Source organism: Phoxinus phoxinus (genome assembly GCF_949152265.1).
Source record: "Phoxinus phoxinus genome assembly, chromosome: 1".
NCBI lineage: Eukaryota > Metazoa > Chordata > Actinopteri > Cypriniformes > Leuciscidae > Phoxinus > Phoxinus phoxinus.
The window spans coordinates 7486567-7509624 of NC_136876.1; the positions used below are offsets into that span (position 1 = coordinate 7486567).

Below are 23058 nucleotides of genomic sequence, written 5' to 3' on the forward strand. Positions count from 1 at the left end.
CAGAGTTTCTTGCAGTCTCCTCCCCTTTTTTAAAGAGGAAGCGGTGTTTAAACACCTCATTCATTCTTTCTGTACATTTATTCATTGCTGTTTTTACTGTTGTTTTTTCAACAAAAAAAATTTATAAGATGAATATATCTCCTTAACTGGCAACTGAAAATACAGTAGATTAGAGTTACATCATGTAGTTCTAAACAAATTCAGAATTAAACTGTGGAATTTACTGAAAATCACTGCAGTGTGTTCATCTGTGCACCAGAAGTTGATGGACCCTGGGGGGTATATATTATAAATATATTATATTAATAATGTTATTATTAATAATGTTATATTAATAAACATTATATTAATAATATTATATTCATATTTAACATTACCTCTGGCCTCTCTGTGGCAGCAGAAACTGTTTCTTCATCCCCATCATCCTGTGAAGATGAGCATTTGGTTGAGAACACTTCATAATAGGCCTACTATTTGTCATAATTTCTGGTGTGTTGAGTCGGCTACTTACAACTGCCTGGGGTTCTGTTGGGACACGAGGCTCAAAGACAGATATTAGATATTATTATCAGAATCTGTTGGGACCAACGAAAAACCCAACCCAAAGTAAAATAAATGAAAATATCAAAAATACCCCATATAAAAAATAACATGTCAAATGTTTGTAAAGTCAGGTAGCCTACACCCATGATATGCTCAAGCCTTACCTGATTGAATTATGTTTTTATATTTCATTTTCAGCTGCTGCCACGTTCTTTTAATGCCTGCATGATTGCACCTATAGCCTACATGTAAATTAAAATTAGGTAGAATAACTGTTCTTCCAGTTTCACCTCTGATATTATAACAGTTGGGTAAGTTACTCTAAAATAGTTATTAATTACTACTACAAATGACATCTTCAACAGTATAATTAGATTAATGTAATAATTACTTTCTAAATCTTTAGAAAGTATTGGTCTACTTATTATTAATTACTAAGTCCGATATCAACCTCAACCACTTGAACAATACAACGAGGAGAGACATGAAACTGCACTTTTAATGCTTTCAAATTAACAATATACAAATGCATGAATTATTCTTGAATTGACCAAAGTGTGTAGAGGGAGAAGGTTACATTCAAAATATACCTTTTAAAAATGTATGTTAAATCCACTATTGTTTTATACAGAATTGTTCTATAGTATATGCAGTAGCCTATTTAATGTAATTATAATACATCAGATTTTATTTTAAATTACAGAAGAATTAAGAGTAATCCCTTTAATTAAATTACAATATTTAGATTACTTGGTAATTACTTACACCCAACACTGTATAACAGTAATTCCTCTTGTGTGTCTGGTGCTGTTGCCATGGTGACTCATAATATCTGTGCTCCATTGATAATGGCTTTTTATAGTTATGGTGCACACGCTCAACTCAGAGTCAGTCAACTTAGAGTTGATTGAACTAACCAATTTCAGCTGATCTGAAACCGAAAACTCAGAGTTTCCCATCTCAGGGTAAGTCAACTCAGAGTTCAAGTTTGAACTCAGAGTTGGTTGAACCTCCTTATTGAAACAGGCCCCAGGTCAAGCAAATGTTTGTATTATTTTTGTAAATATATCCATTAAAATACTAATATTCTGGTCTATAACTCCTCCCCGAACATCCCGCTGTCCTGTTTCTTGCTCTCTAATTGGCTGTCGGTCATCGCCGATGTAGTTTCAGTCAGAACACATTTCACACAGCAGGATTTGAATTGCCGACAGGTCCAAATATCTCACAGGCAACTTGTCGGCAGTTCTCTCAGATTGCGTCTTTGATAATTCATACTGTGTGATTGTCACTGACGTGAACGAGCACCGATTTGCCTATGATTCCGGGCATTTGTCGGTGATCTCACAAAACATGTCGGCGCGCAAAAATCGGGCCTAAAATCGTTCAGTGTGAACTCTGCATTACTCGTCCGTGTTTTCAGATCCGCGCTTCTTCAGCAGTGTATAGAGCGTGTGCGCAAGTGCATGGTTGCCTGATACTATTGAAAAGATCGGGTAGAAAATGTGTTATTTTAACAGAAAAAGCGCTCTGACTTCAAATTATTGAAATCTGGCAACCGTAAGCATGAACGCTCATAAAAACAGTCTGTAATGCGTGTTGTCTCCTCCTTTATTCAACAAAAACAAGTGGTTTTGGTTTAAGTTTTTTATATTTTTTTAAACACATTTCAGTCTCGTCTTTTTTCGTCAACGATATTGCATGTGTTGATATTAATCACAGTTATCGTTTAATGACGTGGGTGTCGTCTCTCAACGTCTTGCAGGGCCGGATTGGGACTCATTTTCAGCCCTGGAGTTTCATGCCTTACACCGGCCCACTTTAGTTCACGACTGACTATATTAAAATAATGTAATTAAAACCTCAGAATATAAGTCTGCAATAGGGCAATGTTCTCTACAGCCTTGTAATTCATTGTATTTTTCAGAAAAATCATAATTTCCAATTCAGTGCAAATACAGTAGCCTAAGTTTTGCTTCACAGTGAAGATTTATTAGAACAGTAAATAACAGGACAGTATCAGAATCTATTTAAGAATTAGTATTCATAAATATCCAACAAAAAAATAAATCCAATAAAAACAAATATATAAAACAAAATAAAAAATATAGATTAAAATAAAATGTATTGCACTTTCCAATGACAGTACCATCTCTTATTCAAGGAAAGCTGATTGACAACTTCAAATATGAGAACATTAGTTAAAGAATAAAACAAGTATTGCACTGTTATCTGACTTTTTTTTCACAGTATAACTTTCCAATGATTGTTTCATCTATTTTTCCTCTGCATAAGTTTAGCTTCAAGGAAACATGGACAACCCTAAAACATTAATAAACGCCTTAGCAGAGCACTGGTCTCTGCAACTTTATCTATCACAGTGTCATTGTCCAAAGACATGAGAATTTATTTCTCAGTGCACATGAGCATGAATGCCTCAAGGTTCTTCTGGGTTAAAGTCACTGTTGAGAAGCTTCTCTCACAGGCTACTTGTGTGATGGACAGTGTTAATAGCAACTTGTAGGCGAGTCCAATCACATGGTAGGCATCAGTTAGAAGATTGTACTGAGAGAGAATGAGATGAACACAAATGACACAGTTTTTACACGAGGAACACGTTTTGCTCTCTAGTTCGACATCCTGCTGTTTCATGGAAGGATCCTGATCACCTCCTTGTGGGATTTCACTAGCTGTCCTGACAATGTAACCCTCCAGAGGGGACATCTTTAGTCTGTCCCACTGAGATGCAAGGCTGTACAGTTCACCACATAATGTGCCAACTGTAGCCCTGTCGTCAAACTTAAGCAGACATTTGCTTATTTCTTCCAGAGCTGAGCTGGGGAGTCCATTTTCCCTCACATGGGCAAAGTTTCTAGGGTCTAAACAGGCAAAATCTGAGCAAAGTTTTGCATTAGCAGAAAACCTCCTTTGGATACTGCCTGTTACTGTGTCTACAATGACATTGTGTACTTTTACCTCAAAGTCAGTATCAGCTGATGCTAACTGCTCATCTTCTGCAAGCTCTCCTGGCATTCTTTTCATTTTTCTGATCCTTCTCTCAGAAAAGGCAGCCTTCACTACAAGCTCACACTCTTCCTCCTCTTGCAACTTTTCATTAGCCCACTTCACAAACTCATCAGCTGCACACTTAACTCCTTCAAAGTCCCTAGTGTAACCCCTCCACCCGGGTCCTTCTCACCCCACTCCGTGCGGGTCTCCGGCATGAGAGTCAGGCGTTCTAACAAGGAGGCTAAAGTCTGCAGCCTCTAGCGTCTGTCACTAGAGCGCCTATTGAGATCAGAGGAGTGAGGTTTACTCGCACAGCGACTACTAGCTGGCCTCCGTTACACTCACCCCCCTAAACCTCACTCCCATCCGGGTCACGGCACCAATGTAACCCCTCCACCCGGGTCCTTCTCACCCCACTCCGTGCGGGTCTCGAACCCAGGTCTCCGGCATGATTGTCAGGCGTTCTAACAAGGAGGCTAAAGTCTGCAGCCTCTAGCGTCTGTCACTAGAGCGCCTATTGAGATCAGAGGAGTGAGGTTTACTCGCACAGCGACTACTAGCTGGCCTCCGTTACACTAGCACACTTCCTGAGACCCTCCTCTGTCCCCTCAACCCGACGTTGAGCTGTGATGATATCCATTCCCTTTGTCTGTAAGTATTTTGAAAGGGGGGATGTAAGCTCAAAAATGCGAAGGAAGAGTTGAGCAGTGACCACTGATCATTCATACTTCAAAAAGCCTTCAATGAATCCCTTTGCCTTGGCCCTCACAGTTGGCTTTTGTGTACTGTCATCTATAATGGTGTCTAAAGTCATAAGCACTTCAAAAAACAAGCCTTCCTGAGGACTCCCGAAGCACCCAAACACTTTACTTAGTGCCTGATCCTTAGCCCACCACCTAGTTGGCCCTATTGGGCACAGTTGTCTGTGATGCTTGTCCTGACTTTTCTCTTCCCACTTCTGTATGCACTTGTATGACTCTCTTAAATAAACTGCTACATTGTTAAGCAGTGAAAACAGAGACGCACTTTCTACAACACTGCCTATTGTCTCTACCAGTACAAGATTCAAAAGATGTGCATAACACCAAATATGAACCTGATTGGGGGAATGCTCAGAGAGGAGTATAGAAGACCCCCTAAACTGACCCTGCATATTAGCTGCACCATCTGTTGAGTTGCCCACACATGTGCCAATGTCAATATTAAGGTTCAGTAGCACTTTTTTCAGAAGCTCTACAAAACTCTGGTCAGTAGATGACTCACAGTCCACCATAGCAATCAGTCTTTCGTGAACGACATCTGTTACATATCGAAGTATGATTGAACACTGGTCTTTGGAGGTGATATCTTGGGTTGTGTCATGTCAATTTGAACTGAAAACATATGCCAGCTTGTCTCACTTCTTCTGCTATAGTCACCTTTATCAGTTGGCTAATGACATCCACAACTTTTTTTTATTGTCTCTTTTGACAGCAGAGTAACTAGAGCGCCTCTGCCTTTTGCACCAGTCTCATGCTGCTTTTTGCTGTTTTCAATGGAAGTGCTAACATGCTGTTGGAGGCAAATGTCATATCTACTCAAGAGTAGAATCAACTCCAGGACGTTACCATGATTAAAAGCAATGTTTTCTCAGCTATAACCTGCCTCTTCTTTATCTCCCCTGTAGCTAAGGCCACATTTGCCTATGACTTTAACAACGTCCACTATACGCTCCATCACCTGGCGTTTCTTTTTCACTTGCTCAGCACGTAATGACATTTGGTTGCCAGTCAACAGGCTTTTCACATCTGCCTTTTGTATTTTCAGAAAGTAAGCATCTGCACTATCTCTGTGTGTCTTACTTTTTTCATTTTCCACTATCCTTTGGTGAATGTGTTTCCAGTCTTTCATGCCTCCCTTTATGAAATGGCCATCACTTACCAAAGGTGCAAATGCCAAACAAACTGAACAGTACAGAGATTGTTTTTTTTTTACAGTAAGTTAGCCACTTGCGGTTTGTTCAATCTTCGCTATTGAAAACCTTTGGTTAAGGGACATTTGGGATTTGTTGAGGATGATAAGAAAAAAATTTATCTATATCCTGTGACTGAGGTCGAGCAAAGTAATCAAAACTATCAACAGAATCATCTTTATCTGCCTTGTTCCTAGCTTGTGGTTCTGGGTTCTGCTGCTGAGTTGTTGCCTCTGCTATCTGTCCCTGAGTCGACTCTGCTCTCCCTTTCACACTTTCTTCTGTATCCCTAGACTCGAGTGCACCTGTATTTAATCATAATAAAAATATATTGTAATCTTTAACATATTTGACATGGAAAGCACTTTCAAATTAAATTAAAGCCCCGGAGAGCTCCGGCCCAATTTAACCACTGATTACATATGTTTTATTTTTAATGTCATAAACATTGTAGAAAAGCCATAATGCCAAGGCAATACACCAGGAAGACAACCTGAGGCAAAACACCCCTTGAGAAGATGGAGAGTGCAGCCGCTGAGGTCAAGGAAGGAAATAAGTCTATAAGAGCAGCTGCAAGGGAGTGAAGTATTGACAAGTCAAGCCTCATAAGATTCATAAAGAAAAAAAGAGAAAGAAGTAAAATCAGAAGCATGGGGTGCAGTAGCTGAGGCAAAGAGGTGGACCACCTTCTCCCTCTCACCTTGTCCGAGGGTTTGTCCCCTCCTTGACAAAACCCCCAAGGTCAGTTTTAGGACCGAGGTCACTCCGTCAGGCAGACGGATCTGCGTGTGCCCGAACCCGAGACACTCGGGAGCCTGCCAGGGAGTAAAGACAACATGGGAATCTCGTCCGTCTGCAACCTCACGGACACTGTCCGTTTTTGTTTTCGGAGTAGGACCTTCCTCCACCGCTTTTTCTCCAGGGGTGTCTCAAACCCCTGGAGCCGCTTCACCGTTTATCCAGACCTGCCGTTCGATAAGCATATGTTTTACCTCGGGATCAACCGAGAGGGCTCACAGGGCGCGTGAGGAACCATCCGCTGGGGGCAGGGGCGGGAGGCCTCTGGAGTGGGGGAGGCGCAGGGCGAAGTTCGGCTCTAAGACGTGCCCCTTCCTTTTGTACTTTGTAGGCGGTCTCTCTCTGCTGTTTTACATTACAAAATGTATAGGTTGCGATACAGTTACACCGATTAAAACACATACACTACACTGTGTGTTCTCGTCTACACTACACTGTTTTTCGTTCTTATGCCAAATAGTTATTGATGTATTTGAAGTGTTTCGGAGCTGAATCTCTGACACATTTCAAACTTCCAACGTCAACCCAACTTTATATCGGTGAACTGTTACTGGTTTGAGATCTGTGAGGGGAATTGATTCGATCTCAAGTGTTGCTGCTGCCGTTTTATTTCTACTCTTTTGACACATTTGGATTAAATTTGCTAGTTACTTTACATTGTTAAAATAAACTGCAAAATAATACTGCTAAATCCTTTACATTGAGTCTATAATTACTCACATGAGACATTTTAAATCTATACATAAATAATATTGCTTGTGGTGCTCTTTATTTGTAAAAGTTTTATGATTGTTTTAAATTTCTGCACATTTTAATGATCTAATTACTTTATTGTGGTTAATGTAGTTATCATAAAATCAAGCTTTATCAAGTTCCTATAGAGCAGTTTTACAGGCTTTTATCATGTATCCTGACTCAAATAATGTGTTTCTAACAGCAAACACTCAGAATAAAGTGAGATGATCTGCTGATGATCCTGAATGGCTTGTTGAATGAGTGTTGATAGTCTGAGGCTCATCAATATTAACAGATCTGCTGAAAACACTCTTTATTTCATGACAATAGTTCCTGTTTTCACCTCATTTATTATGCTGATGTCTTCAGATCTCCTGTAAATTGACACTTAAAGCTCGTTTCATTGGTGTCAGCAGACTGAGGGCATTTGTTGGGTACAATATCTATGATTATTTCTGTCTTTTATCTTTTTAAATGTTTTTCTCATTTTCTTTACTACTTTTCTAGATATCTGCCATTATTTTAATAAAGAAACAGAATAATGTTTGAATTAGAAATAAAAATTGCTTTACGATAGACAGACATATAAAACAATTTTTACAGTCATATTTAGAGCAAGAATCATTTGATGGCATATTTAAACTGTATTTTAAGATCGTAGTGCAGCCCCAAAATACTCATACATTTTTAAGTCTTTACTTTGCCACTATCCTTCAAACCAATTTTTTTTGTCTGCAAGAAGTTAAGTCACAATAATTATGTTTTATTTTTACATACATATGTTACACTGAACGATGATCCAACATTATTTCACTTATATTTTGACATTTTGTTTTCACAAAATTAATTTGAAACATTACACTTGCATTTACTGGGTTTTCTACTGTATGTATATAAAATCACTTTTGTAAATGATCAGTGAAGCTCCTCCCACAGCAATCACATAATCAGTGAAGCTCCTCCCACAGCAATCACATCATCAGTGAAGCTCCTCCCACAGCAAATCTCCAATAAATGCTGTAAATTCCCATCAGCTGCAAGTGAAGACGAGCATGAAAGCATCAGGAAGAGCTGAAATCTGCAGAGACTGAGTTTATTAAAGAGGACAGTGAGAACACGAGTGATCCAGAACCCTGCAGAATGAAACACACTGAAGATCCTGAAGAACAAAGAGGTTGGTTTTTATTCTTCATTCATTCATGATGCTGGAGAACATTCATGTTAGAAACATTCAATCACGTCATCACTTTTAGATAAACAGTTCAACTATGAGATGAGGGAACATTTCAACAAATGTTCAGTAAAGGCGAAACTTTCATATTGATTGTCAGCATCAAACCAAGTATAATTTTAGAGCTAAGTTATACAGAGTTATAAGTTAATTTGATAGTATAACTTAAAGTTAACAGAAATTAGAAAAGGTTTATGGCTATGGTTAACTTTAGTGAGTTTAATACATTCAGAAAGTGACTTAAAATGTACAATCCTGGTGTGATACTGTAAAAAAAGGTGTTTAGTTACTGTTAAAAGTAAGGCAATCACAGAGGGTTGTTTTGACATATATTATTTGTTTTTTGTTTTGTTTTAATTTACATTGTCAAATTCAAATTCTTGATCTATTTAATTTAATTTAAATAGAAAGTTTCAATTTCATTGACATTTAATACAACATTTATTGGTTTAAACGTGTATTGGTTTAAGCGTTTATGTGTGTTTTGGCAGTTTAAAAGTAATTCATTAACAACTCATGCGCTGTAAGTAAATAGACTGCTTGCATAAAGTGATTCCTTAGAGGTTAATCTCTATTAGAAGACAGGGTAAAATATCATTTAGAAATAAAATAACTCAGGTCCTTATCAAAAAACTCTAGCCTATGCAAATGGTTGGTGGATAGGGGTTACACTTAAAATTTGTATTAATAATAATAAGTATATTTTTTTTTACTCTGCAATTTCTATGAAGACTTTTGAGTTTGTACGTTTGTTTAATAAACAGTATTTTTTATCATCATCATCATCACTATTATTGACAGGGTGCTGTAAAGACTTTTGAGTTCATGGTATTTGCAGTATTAAAGAGTTAGTTTTGTGAGTTATTTATTGTTGTTATAAAGTTGTTACTATTAGTGTAAGAAGGGTATGTGTTTAATCCGCTCTCTACACACTCTACATAGCGCTCTTCATGGCCATTGAATAGATACAGCAGCTGTTTGAGCAACGCACCGGTGTGTGAGTTTATGAAAAATACATATCGTCTCGAGATTGAAACCGGTTTACCGCCCAGTATTAGTCATAACCTCCGACTAATAATCAGACTTATGAGTTTGTGAGATCAGCATTATTGGCAGGAGTGAAACTCTAAGTGACACTGGAATCCAAATGAACCAGTAAAATATAATGTAAAGAGTTTAATAGAATAATCAAATGTCTATTTAAATGATTATATAAATGACCAATAATTAATTAGCGTTCAAACATGAACTGGAACGCAGCGAAACTTGTGTTTCTGGTGTCCCACGTTCACATGCGTATTAATGCGAGTCATTGGAATGAAAAGTCTAGTGTGACTGGACTGTAATAATTAAAGTTTTAGGTTACATAAATTAAAGATCAATATAAACATTGGTATCAACATTATGACACTATTGTATCATTTTCATTGTTTCATTGCTCAAATAAATGTAATAGTTATTGCGGCAGAAACATGGAATTTGTGTCTATAATGTTTAAAAAATAATTATTAGAAGATCAATGTACCTCATTTATGGAAAGTACTTTTTGTTATTACATTGTAGGGGTCAGACAGGTCAATTTAGCTCAAAGGGAATTATTAATGAATTCATAGGGAATGTTGAAAGAATCGCTTCTTACGGCTTGGGCAAATGAGTCGTCCAGCGTTCATTTCAACGGTTCATAACTTTCAGCTCTGCAGCGGATATAAATATCCAAACTATAGTGAAGACACTGTTTATTAGCAAGGTAACCTAGATCAGCAATTTAAGACATTAAATTCGTAAGCACATAACACAAGTAACACTTCTCTTTAAAATACAAACAAGATTTGATTGATTATTCTAACACATACAACTAATATCTAACACAGATATCAGCTCCTTTTAGGTCCTTTCGCTTCATATTCCTCTCTTTGGATTATTTTTGTTGTACTAAAAAAAGGAAATAACTTTTTCTCTTTGATTTCAGAACTGATGGAAGAGAGCGAGGAGAGTGAAGAACTGAGTGACGTGGAGGAGGAACATCATGTCAAACCTGGAGAAAAATCTTTGAGTCGCTCAAAGACTAAAAATACATTTTTAAAGAAAAGAAGAGCCAATAAATATTTCACCTGCACTCAGTGTGGAAACAGTTTCACAACCAAACATAATCTTGAGATTCACATGAGAGTTCATACAGGAGAGAAGCCGTTCTCATGTGACCAGTGTGAGAAGAGTTTCACACGAAAACAACACCTTGAAGGACACATGAGGATCCACACTGGAGAGAAACCTTACAAGTGTTCACACTGTGACAAGAGATTCAGTCGATCATCAAATCTGAAAACACATGAGATGATCCACACTGGAGAGAAGCCACACACGTGTGATCAGTGTGGAAAGAGTTTCTCTATTAAAAGTCTCCTGAAGCGACACATGAAGATCCACACTGGAGAGAAGCCATTCTCATGTGATCACTGCGGGAAGAGTTTCAGTCAATCTTCATCCCTTAATCTTCACATAATGATCCACACCGGAGAAAAGCCGTTCACATGTGATCAATGCAGCAAAACTTTTATTAGTGCATCACACCTGAAGACACACATGAGAGTTCATACAGGAGAGAAGCCACATCTATGCAATCAATGTGGGAACAGTTTCAGTCATTCAGCATCCCTTAAGAAACACATGAGGATCCACACCGGAGAGAAGCCGTTCACATGCCATCAATGTGGGAATAGTTTCAGTCAATTAGCAAACCTCAAGAAACACATGATGATACACACCGGAGAGAAGCCGTTCACATGTGTTCACTGCGGCAAAACATTTCTTAGTGCATCACACCTGAAGTCACACCTGACAGTTCATACGAAGGAGAAGCCACATTCATGTTCTGTGTGTGGAAAGAGTTTTTCACAGCTGCCATATTTACATTCACATCAGAAAATTCACACTGGTGTGAGAGAGTACATGTGCTTTGAGTGTGGGAAGACTTTTACTACATCGAACAATTTAAAACAGCACCAGAGAATTCACACTGGAGAAAAACCTTACAAGTGTTCACAATGTGACAAGAGATTCAGTGATTCATCATCTCTGAGAACACATGAGAGGATCCACACTGGAGAAAAACTGCACACGTGTGATCAGTGCGGAAAGAGTTTCACTTTTAAAACTCACCTAAAGCTACACATGAAGATCCATACAGTGGAGAAACCACATCACCACAATCACGCTAAGTAGTTCCCCAGCTAACAGACTTTTTTTTAAGGGAACATTCTCCAAATATTCAGAACAAAAAATATTCTCCAAATATTCAGAACAAAAATGTTGGTTCTGGGAAAGTAAAAAATGTCCCGTTTTCTTGACGTTAGAGGAATGTGTTTTAAAAAGTATTATCTTCCTCAAACATTCTTTCAACTTAATTTCGATTTCAAATTCAACATTCTAGGAACGTTGATTTATAACATTCCAAGAACATAAAAATGTTCAGTTTCCTGAATGTTACTAGAATGTTATTTAAAGGTTAGTGTGATGTTCCTGAAACATTCTGTCATGTTTGGAACCATCCTCAAACCAGATTTGATTTGACATTTAGAATTTTTTTCTCTCATTTGAAATGTCACATGATTTAATGTTTCTTTTAGACTTGATGGGAGAACCAGAGAGAAACCTTACACATGTGATCAATTTGGGAAAAGCTTAATGGATAAAGGAAACTTTAAGAGACACACGAGGATCCACACATGTGGGCAGTGTGGGAACAGTTTCACAAGTAAACACAACCTTAGGAATCATATGAGGATTGTTGTATTTGTATACCGCTGTAACCTTGTAATAACTGATTTATTATTTCTGAATTGGCTTTTAATCATTTACTGTGTAATTGGCATGATACATTTTTACCTGACAAATAAATGTTACATCTTGATTTATTCTGAAGTATTCTGAAATCATTATTCGTAGTAGATTAGTGTGTAGTCTGGTGTTTCCGCAAATCTCTGTCCAGGACAGATCAAACCGAAGGCACTACTGAATGGAGCATGAGGCACATCATTAAGGAGACCTTCCGATTTTTGCCTATCCCTGACTTAGCATGTTGCATCTTGCTACTATTACACAAAATTACACCTTTTGGAAAGCATGGGCGACCGCTTAAGGGAGTGGATACGTGCAATATTCTCCTCAGAGGAGTTTCCCTGAGAAGCCCTGAGTTCCTCCAGCACTGCTGACGTGAACGTCAGAGTCTATGCCTAAGGCAGCTTTCGCATTGGCTAGGTGCCTCCATGTGCATGGTTCCCCCCTTGGGCGACCCCCACGTCTCTATTTCCACTGTAAGCCTCTCTATGCATGTGTATTTCCCCTGGCATGCCACCTTGCCACCCCTGGAGTTGAAAGATTCCTCCCTGCGGGCTGGATACCTCTCGGGTCATACGTGTATTTTTAAATCCTCCCTTCAGGTAGGTATTGTGTTGCATATCTCCTCTGAGATATGCTTCCCAATGTACCTTCGTATTCCTGTGTTAAGTAGGAGTCCGTGTTAGTTTCACAACAGAGAGCTCAGACTTACGCAGGGCACTGGAAGACAGCCGAGGTGGTGTGGTTAGACTAGGAACCCCATTCATCAGTCACTGATGTAACTCGAAGTGACTGAACGAAAGGGAACATCTCGGTTACGTATGTAGCCCTCGTTCCCTGAGGAGCGAATGGAGACGTTACGTCTCCCTGCCACTTCCGTTGTACCGCTGGAACGGCCTGGAGTTCAGTCTCGGCTCCTCAGCAGGAAAACATATCTGCATGTTGCCAGCGTACTTCCAATAATTTTGGAAATGCAGTTTAATTTTTATAGCACTTAAGTGTAGCTGTCCATAGAGGCAGTTTCGATTTTCTCCCATTTTCAGATTATTTGCTTTGGCTGTGCACTATATTTCTGTAGTGTGCGCGCTGTCGCGCAAGCGTCAGCGGAAGCGTTCAGCTCTCCTCGTGTGAAGACCGACTCGGGTAAAGACCATCGACTCTACCTGCGCGACTCCACCGAGAAAGGACACCGACAAGGCACTTAAGTATCCTATTCTCCCTCTTCCTTTCACACTGGTATAGTATTTCCCTACTAATTATGTGTTTTCAATACATTCCTGTTGTCTCTCGACGACGCTCTCCCATCACGCACAGAAGGCAGCGCAATACTGCTAATCTGCGTCCCATTCTCTCATCCTCTCACACACCTCTCTCTATTTCTATGGGTCTATGGAATTGTCAGTCAGCAGTCAACAAAGCTGACTTCATTCCATCCTTTGCATCTCACTCTACTCTTAATATTTTAGGCTTGACTGAGACCTGGATTCGTCCAGAAGACTCAGCAACCCCGACTGCTCTCTCTAACAACTTCTCCTTCTCTCACACTCCTCGCCAGTCTGGGAGGGGTGGGGGCACAGGTCTTCTTATTTCTAACAATTGGAATTACTCAACTCTCTCCTCTCTCTGCAATAACTACTCGTTTGAATATCATGCTATTACACTTACATCTCCCATTAAGATCCATATTGTAGTCATATATCGCTCCCCAGGTCAACTGATAGAGGAGCTGGATGTGCTGCTGTCTTCTTTCCCTGAGGATGGCACCCCACTTGTAGTCTTTGGTGATTTCAACATTCATCTAGAGAAGCCGCATGCAACAGACTTCATCGCTCTCCTAGCCTCATTCGATCTCAAACGGCTCATCACCACAGGTACTCACAAATCAGGCAACCAACTGGACCTGGTTTACACACGCAACTGCATCACAGACAACATTTTGGTGAAACCTCTCCATGTTTCTGATCATTTCCTCATTACATTCAATCTACAACTCACTACCCATGCTCCACCAACCCCCCTACCAGTTACTTTCAGACGAAACCTGCGCTCACTCTCTCCCTCCCATCTCTCCTCTGCTGTGTCATCTTCTCTTCCCTCACACTCACACTTCTCATCTCTGGATGTTAATACCGCAACAGATACTTTATGCTCCACTTTAACTTCTTCTTTAGACACTATCTGCCCTATCTCCTCCAGGCCAGCACGTACTACTCCCTCTAACCCCTGGTTATCTGAGGTTCTTCGTGAACACCGGACTAAACTCAGGGCAACAGAGAGGAAATGGCGCAAATCAAAAGACACATCTGACCTTAGTATGTATCAATCTCTGCTCTCTTCCTTTTCTGCTGATGTTCATGCTGCAAAATCTTCTTATTTTCACAACAAGATCAACAGCACCGCTAACACACGAACTCTTTTCAAGTCATTCAACTCTCTCCTCTGTCCACCTCCACCACCACCCACCTCCTCTTTAACTGCTGATGATTTTGCTAACTTCTTCACCAACAAAACAACAACTATCAGCCGTCAGTTCTCAGCTCCACACACACAGGAACCCAGTCCATCCCCTCCCACTCCCAAACACATTCTCTCCTCATTCTCTCCACTAACCGAGGAAGAAGTATCTAAACTTCTCCTCTCCAGTCACCCTACCACCTGCCCTCTAGATCCCATCCCCTCACACCTTCTACAAGCCATCTCTCCCACACTTCTACCAGCACTCACACACATCATCAACTCATCCCTCCACACTGGCACCTTTCCTACAGCATTCAAGCAGGCTCGGGTAACTCCACTGCTTAAGAAACCCACATTAAACACATCACTCTTAGAGAATTACAGACCTGTCTCTCTCCTACCATTCATTGCGAAAACACTTGAACGAGTTGCCTTCAACCAAGTTACATCCTTCCTCTCTCTGACCAACCAACTAGACGTAAACCAATCTGGCTTCAAGAAAGGGCATTCAACCGAGACTGCGTTGCTGTCAGTCACAGAAGCCCTACGGATCGCAAAAGCTGCCTCCAAATCATCAGTTCTCATTCTTCTGGATCTGTCTGCTGCCTTCGACACTGTGAATCATCAGATTCTTCTGTCCACCCTCTCATCACTGGGCATCACAGGAACTCCTCTCCACTGGTTTGAGTCCTATCTCACAGGTAGGTCCTTCAGGGTCGCATGGAGTGGCGAGGTATCCAAAGCACATCAACTGACTACAGGGGTTCCTCAGGGTTCAGTTCTTGGACCGCTCCTCTTCTCCATTTACACCACATCACTGGGACCCATCATACAGGCACATGGCTTCTCTTACCATTGCTATGCTGATGACACCCAGCTTTACCTCTCATTTCAACCTGATGATCCCACAGTAGCTGCACGTATCTCAAGCTGCCTGGCGGACAGCATCCAGCTAGATTCAACTTCACTATCCAGCTAGATTCAACTTTAATCACCCCATCAAGGTCGGTCAGAAACCTTGGAGTAACATTTGATGAGCATCTGACCTTCACAGACCACATCACAAAGACAGCTCGATCATGCAGGTTTGCACTGCACAACATCAGGAAGATCAGGCCCTTCCTGACTGAGCATGCAACACAACTTCTCGCCCAGGCCTTGGTTATCTCTAGGCTTGATTACTGCAATGCTCTTCTGGCTGGTCTTCCATCATGTGCAATTAAGCCTCTACAAATGATCCAAAATGCTGCAGCCCGTCTTGTCTTCAACGAGCCCAAAAGGGCCCACGTCACTCCTCTGTTCATCTCTCTGCACTGGCTACCACTCGCTGCTCGCATCAAGTTCAAGGCATTGACGCTCGCTTACAGATCGACCACAGGCTCAGCTCCCTCCTACTTTCACTCGCTCCTACGAGTCTACATCCCTACCAGAAGCCTGCGATCGGTCAATGAGCGACGGCTCGTGGTACCATCACAGAGAGCCACAAAATCACTCTCCAGAACATTCTCATTCACGGTTCCTTGCTGGTGGAATGATCTCCCTACCCTCATCCGGAATGCAGAATCCCTGACCACATTCAAAAGACAACTGAAAACTCATCTCTTCCGTGAGCACTTGACATATATTAAAAAAAAAAAAAAAAACCTTTCCTTTACCCTCCCTTGTTTTGGCTTATGCTACTCTGAGCAACGCCAGAACTTTGTATTTTGAGCACTTCTTGCGTTATTTTTTGCCTCTTCACGATGACTCGCTTGCTGTAGTCCTCAGTTGTAAGTCGCTTTGGATAAAGGCGTCTGCTAAATGACTAAATGTAAATGCAATATATTCCCACGAGGTAGGGCGAAGTTATGCTATGCAAATTATGCAGACCCATGGCATTTCTTTGCCATTGGCTCGTTTTGTAGTACATGAAGTTTATAGGCTTTCTAAGCGAAACCCCATTCGTCAGTCACTGAAGTAACGTCTCCGTTCCCTCCTCAGGGAACTAGGGTTACATACGTAATTGAGACATTACTTTCAGATAACATGTTACACACAATCACCTTTGTGTGACAGCAGTTTTTGCAGCTGTGTCTGCCCTGGCATTTCCTACAGAAAATATTTTTTGTTAGTATATGCTGCACATTTACAAATAGAAATTCAATCAGGCAACACAATAGCATCCATCAAAGTTGATATGAATTCAGCATGAAGAAGAGGTTGACCATCTGACGTAAACATTTTTCAATGTTTCCACAGCGACCCAAAATCATCTACTCCAAACTAATAACGAGAGTCTACGGAGCCCCTAAAGGGACGTGGTGGTGGAGAAACTTTGGAATATGTATATACACTCTATGTGTATATACATGCAATATGTCAATATGTCTATTTCATGTGTTCATCTGCGATACTTATCGATGGTTTTCCTGTCAGATGTTTATAGACATGTAAAATAAGCGTCTTTTAGATGTATATGGTTTATGTAAATCCAATTTAGAGACGTACGTGTGCATATTGGAGCTTCCATGTTAGCTGTACATAATAAAATGTGTTTTTACAGCAAAATCACAACTATACTATACTCTCTAACTCCTTTACACCTTCAACAGTCTACAGTAGTTCAACACATGTGATTTTGACACAAGGAACCGTGTTTACTTACATTTGAAAGCACCCGCGTTGCTGATCTCCGCGATGTTTGATAATGACGTATCCTCTCGCGTGGCCTCCTGGGACAGAAAAGTATCCATCCACGAACTCTTCAGAATCTGGGCAGAAACAGTAAACCATCCGGAAACTTCTTACCTACTCTTTTATGAGTACTGAGGTTTCGGACATACTACTGCTTTCAAATACTGTTCTCTCCTACTATATAGTAGGTAAGTAGGCATATTTGGATGCACTAAGTATACGCCTTACATCCGAATCTCGAGAGAATTAGTACATCACCCAGGTAATTCTCGACCTACTTTATGGATACTAAGGATTCTGACATACTTATTCGCTCGCTTACTGCTTTTCCCCTACTATATAGTAGGGAAATATGCAGTTTTGGACACAGCCTTGGTATTTCTCATATTTACACAACCATCAAACACACACGTTATACAGTTTGATTAAGCCCACATCATCCTAACTGAAATAAAACCATGGCCAAACTCTAGGTCTGGTGAAGGGTATGTGATGATGTGGGGCTATTTTAATTCCAAAGGCCAAGGGAACTTTATCCATAGTATCCATGAAAAATCTGCCTGCCTCTATGGGAATTTAACATAGGGGTGTCCTGACTTGTGCACCCTGTATTTCAAGGAAGAACATTTATTTATGTAAGATACATTATTCATTCACAAAAAAATTGGTAATTAAGGCATTAAGATCAATTTCCAAAAGATAATTTTTGTATTCCTCTTTTTATCCAACTTTAGCATGGGTGTGTTCACTTATAAATACTGTATGTAGGGCCCAAACATAAACTCAAGCCCAGGGGCCCCAGACTGCCCAGTCCTGCCCTGATATTTGTGCTATTGTTTGTAATTTGTTCATTTGTTCTTTTTACTTGTACTGTTTACTTGTCTTTATATCTATTAAAATACTTCTTTTTTTTTTTTGGTGGGTCCAGTTAAACTTTTTGCAGGGCAAGTAAAAATCTGAACCAGAATGAACCTGTAGAAAAGCTCATTTGTGTTGAGCCCTGCAAATATTGAGATATTGTTATCAAATAAAGTTTTGTTACGTGGGAAAAATAAAGTAATATTAAAACTAGGAATTTCACTTGACCCACCCAACATCTCAAAGCTGGAGCCGGAGCTGGTGTTGTTTAAAGGGTGTTGTTTAAAGGTTGTTTATGCTATTTTTCTCATGAACTGCTCCAAGACGCGAAGGTGGAGAATCCAAATGCAGTATTTATTAAGGGGTAATCCAAAGAACAGGCAAGGTCAAACACAGGCAGGCAGTCTATACAAACAAACACACAAAACAGGCAGGGGTCAGAGGCAAAAGAGTAATCCAGGGAACAGGCCAAGAGATCAAAAACCAAGAGACATGAAAACCGGGAAAACGATCGGAATTGCAGTATGACACTAAAACAAGACTTCACAGGGAATGATTGTAAAAACCAGGCTATTATAGGGTGAGTTAAACAAGGTAATGTGAAACAGGTGAATGCAATCAGTGATGATGAGTCCGGGCAGTGAGATCTGGGAAATTTATCTGGGTGGAGCTGAGGCAGACCCGGGGGTGAGATGGAGGGCCAGGCCCGTGGAGCGGAAGAGGACCTGAAGACTGCGGCAGGACGGAAGATCAGGACGGAACAGGCAGTGCAGGCGACCAGGACGGCGCAGGCAGCCCTTAGCAAAGTCCCCCGACAGCTTTTTCCATCTTTTATCCATCTTTTTCAACGACAACTCACTACTCGTGCCTGCTCGCTCAGCGCTCACGGCGCCCGCGCCCGCTTGCGATATTATTACAGGGGACCCTTCTATGTCAAAATTCTATGATGAAATCTTATGAGGGCGCCTACTCTGTTAGTCCTCTAAAATGTTATATAATATTAAGGAAATGCAGAAATTATTTAGAAACGCACAACAGTAGCTACATATAGAAAATACTCCCCCTTTTTTTTTTTTTTACCATCTCTTTGGCATATACCCACTTTTTGCGCCCCTGACAGGCTTATGTGCCGGGGCTGAGCCCCGGAGAGCCCCGGCCCAATTTAACCACTGATTATGATTATGAATATGATTACATATGTTTTATTTTTAATGTCATAAACATTGTAGAAAAGCCATCATGCCGAGGCAATACACCAGGAAGACAACCTGGGGCAAAACACCTCTTGAGGAGATGGAGAGTGCAGCCGCTGAGGTCAAGGAAGGAAAGAAGTCTATAAGAGCAGCTGCAAGGGAGAGAAATATTGACAAGTCAAGCCTCCTAAGATTCATAAAGAAAAAAAGAGAAAGGAGAAGTAAAATCAGACGCCTGGGGTGCAGTAGCTGAGGCAAAGAGGGGTTTTCTCCAGGGGTGTCTCAAACCCCTGGAGCCGCTTCACCGTTTACCCAGACCTGCCGTTCGATAAGCATATGTTTTACCTCGGGATCAACCGAGAGGGCTCACGGCACGTGAGGAACCATCCGCTGGGGGCAGGGGCGGGAGGCCTCTGGAGTGGGGGGAGGCGCAGGGCGAAGTTCGGCTCTAAGACGTGCCCCTTCCTTTTGTACTTTGTAGACCCTTTGTAGACTCTGCTGTTTTACATTACAACATGTATAGGTTGCGATAGAGTTACACCGATTAAAACACATACACTACACTGTGTGTTCTCGTCTACACATTAAAACAGTTCGAACCTTTTTTTCGTTCTTATGCCACATCGTTATTGATGTATTGAAGTGTTTCGGAGCTGAATCTCTGACACATTTCAAACTTCCAACGTCAACCCAACTTTATATCGGTGAACTGTTACTGGTTTGAGATCTGTGAGGGGAATTGATTCGATCTCAAGTGTTGCTGCAGCCGTTTTATTTCTTTTGACACATTTGGATTAAATTTGCTAGTTACTTTACATTGTTAAAATAAACTGCAAAATATACTGCTAAATCCTTTACATTGAGTCTATAATTACTCAGATGAGACATTTTAAATCTATACATGAATAATATTGCTTGTGGTGCTCTTTCTTTTTAAAAGTTGTATGATTGTTTTCAATTTCTGCACATTTTAATGATCTAATTACTTTATTGTGATTAATGTAGTTATCATAAAATCAAGCTTTATCAAGTTCCTATAGAGCAGGTTTATAGGCTTTTATCATGTATCCTGACTCAAATAATGTGTTTCTAACAGCAAACACTCAGAATAAAGTGAGATGATCTGCTGATGATCCTGAATGGCTTGTTGAATGAGTGTTGATAGTCTGAGACTCATCAATATTAACAGATCTGCTGAAAACACTCTTTATTTCATGACAATAGTTCCTGTTTTCACCTCATTTATTATGCTGATGTCTCCAAATCTCCTGTAAATTGTCACTTAAAGCTCATTTCATTGGTGTCAGCAGACTGAGGGCATTTGTTGGCTACACTGTTAGACCTTACCGGGGGGTTTTTTTACGTTTTTTTACTGTTAATTGTACAGTTCTTTACTGTAATCTACAGCATTTTACTGTAATATACAGTTTGTTACTGTAAAATGCACTAAATTAAAACTCGAGTTAAAACTAACTTCCCTTGCAGAAACTGACTGCCTTAAATTGACCAACTGTCATTTAAATGTATTAACTAAAATGTGTAATGCATTAATAATGTGAGAAAAAAGTTAGGAACTTTCATTAGAAACCACTAAGAAAAACTTAAGCACAAAAAAAGATTTCCACTGGACGAGCAACTAGACAGTCACCGCCTGTTACATAAAGCAAAATGCAGTGTATCATCAATGTTTGTAGATCTTCTGCTGGACTGAAGCACAGGCTCTACTCTTCAGCACAATGGTGACCCAAAAAACTACATTTTACAGTAAACTACTGGCAACAGTGTTGCCAGTATAAACCTGTTTTATAACTTACAGTTTATTACTGTTTAAATACTTTTAAATATCCGTGGGTGTGTCTTTTTATCTTACACTGTTAACCCTTTCAACCCCACAGGAAAATCCACACTACAAAGAGTAAAAGTAACATTGATGCAGTGTTGTTGTGAGATAATTAAGTGAATATGTAAGTGATTGTTGAGCATTCGTGATGAACACCTGCTGTTAACAAGCAGAATCACTGAAGGAAAGAGGAACACAAGAACAGAAAATAGAGAAACACAAGAACTACAACTGACTCATTACACATTATTACACGTATTATTAACCAGTATGACTTTATTTCTGTCATACATCTACAGAAATAGTTATTGAGATGTTTAATTGAAAATGTTTGATTTGAAGTTACCATTATAGAGATCAGTGTTTGCTTTAGTTGGGATGCTGATGCTAACACATTAATTTTTTTCTTGCTGCTTGCGCTGTGTTTTTGCAAGTCACACTTGTGCACACACACAGTTTGTGAATGATTGCGGTTATATTCACTATCATGACAAAATCATTATATAGTCTGTGCATTCACTGAGAAGTTAATTCGCACTCATTTAGAGTTTAATTGTCAATCCAAATTGTTACGTTACCACCACTGTGAAACAGCAACAATGACTAATTTATTTTTAACACCGGCATAATCAAAAATAACAGAGTTACACTGCAATACAGAAACACAGAGATATCACAAATTAGAACATGCATCTCAACTATGGTGGGAATATATATTTATAATTATTATTCATGCAGCAGAGCATGCTGGGAGTTTTATACTATCCTGGTACCCAGCATGCATTGCGACATGAAACTTTTGATTGTCACCATTGTTGAGATTCATACGCCAGTTGTTGATGTCTGTGTGTGTCTGAGACAAGCAGGAGTTAATACAATTTTAAGGCACTATATGATTTCAAAATTCTTCAGAAGACCTGATTACAGAAATATTACTGGATTTCATATCGTAGATGATCAGATATATGGTATTAAACCCATAAATTCATAGCTTACATACATAAAAGAGCAAAAAACTAATGAATGAATATGACATCATTACACAACCAAAATCACTTGATCAACTTCCTCTTGACTTTTTATTGCCGTAACAAATGTGTTTTTATAAACTCACTGTTACAGCAGCCAAAGAGAGATGAATGGACAAAGTTTTTAAGTCAAGGTAAAAGACACCAACTAAAGCAAATACTGATCTCCATCATGGTGACAACAAACTTTATTATTAACTAAATCCCTGTTCATTCTCAACAATAACTTTTGTACATGTATGAAATGAATAATGTTAAACTGGTTCCACACTCAGTGTGGCTGGAAGTCAGTTGTAGTTCTTGTGTTTCTCTTTTTTCTGTTATTTCTGTTATTTCTCTGTCCTTCATGATTCTGCTTATCAGGTGTTCATCAGTGTCTCAATTCACTCACTTCTTTTCATTCACTCTGTCAAGTGGACTATATTAGTGAACTAGTGTAGGCAATAGTGAATGAGGGTATAGGGTGTGATTGGGAACACAGCCTCCGAGTGTCGACTTTGAGCGCTGTTAATTCACAGTATATTCCTGTAGGTAGGGCTGGGCGATATATCGCATGACATTGTTAGGCGCATCTCGTAGGTAAAGCCGGTTCCTTGATTAGTAGTAAATCACCATCACCTGCTTTCAGATGTAGCGGCATTTACTACACAGAGCCGTAATTAACTGACAAGCTGAGCAATATCGCATAAGTATCGCGGACGTATCGCCTGCAATAGGCCCTATGCACCGCTGCACTACTTCCTGAACTTGTGCAGGCATCTTTGTTTCCTGTCTGCCAGGATTGGCCAAACTGATTAATCCAGGTGTGTCTGACCAACAACAATAATCAGACACACCTGGATTAATCAGTTTGGCCAATCCTGGCAGACAGGAAACAAAGATGCCTGCACAAGTTCAGGAAGTAG

The 23058-nt window shown here is 39.9% G+C and overlaps 2 protein-coding genes across 3 annotated transcripts in view; one reads left to right on the forward strand and one right to left on the reverse strand.

Annotated features, from left to right (window-relative positions):
• Window positions 1–23058, reverse strand: part of LOC307000301 (uncharacterized protein) — a 220438-nt gene that overhangs the window by 157738 nt on the left and 39642 nt on the right. The gene's annotated exons all lie outside the window — the stretch shown is intronic.
• Window positions 8059–23058, forward strand: part of LOC307000690 (uncharacterized protein) — a 441581-nt gene continuing 426581 nt past the window's right edge. Inside the window, exons 1-2 of one of the 2 annotated variants that reach the window (XM_079616475.1) lie at window positions 8059–8210; window positions 10237–12180. In XM_079616475.1, coding sequence (XP_079472601.1) covers window positions 8177–8210; window positions 10237–11489 — 1287 coding nt within the window. In that variant the 5' untranslated portion in view covers window positions 8059–8176 and the 3' untranslated portion in view covers window positions 11490–12180. Of the gene's footprint in view, window positions 8211–10236; window positions 12181–23058 lie in introns of those variants that run through there. The other variant, XM_079616474.1, reaches the window with a different exon arrangement.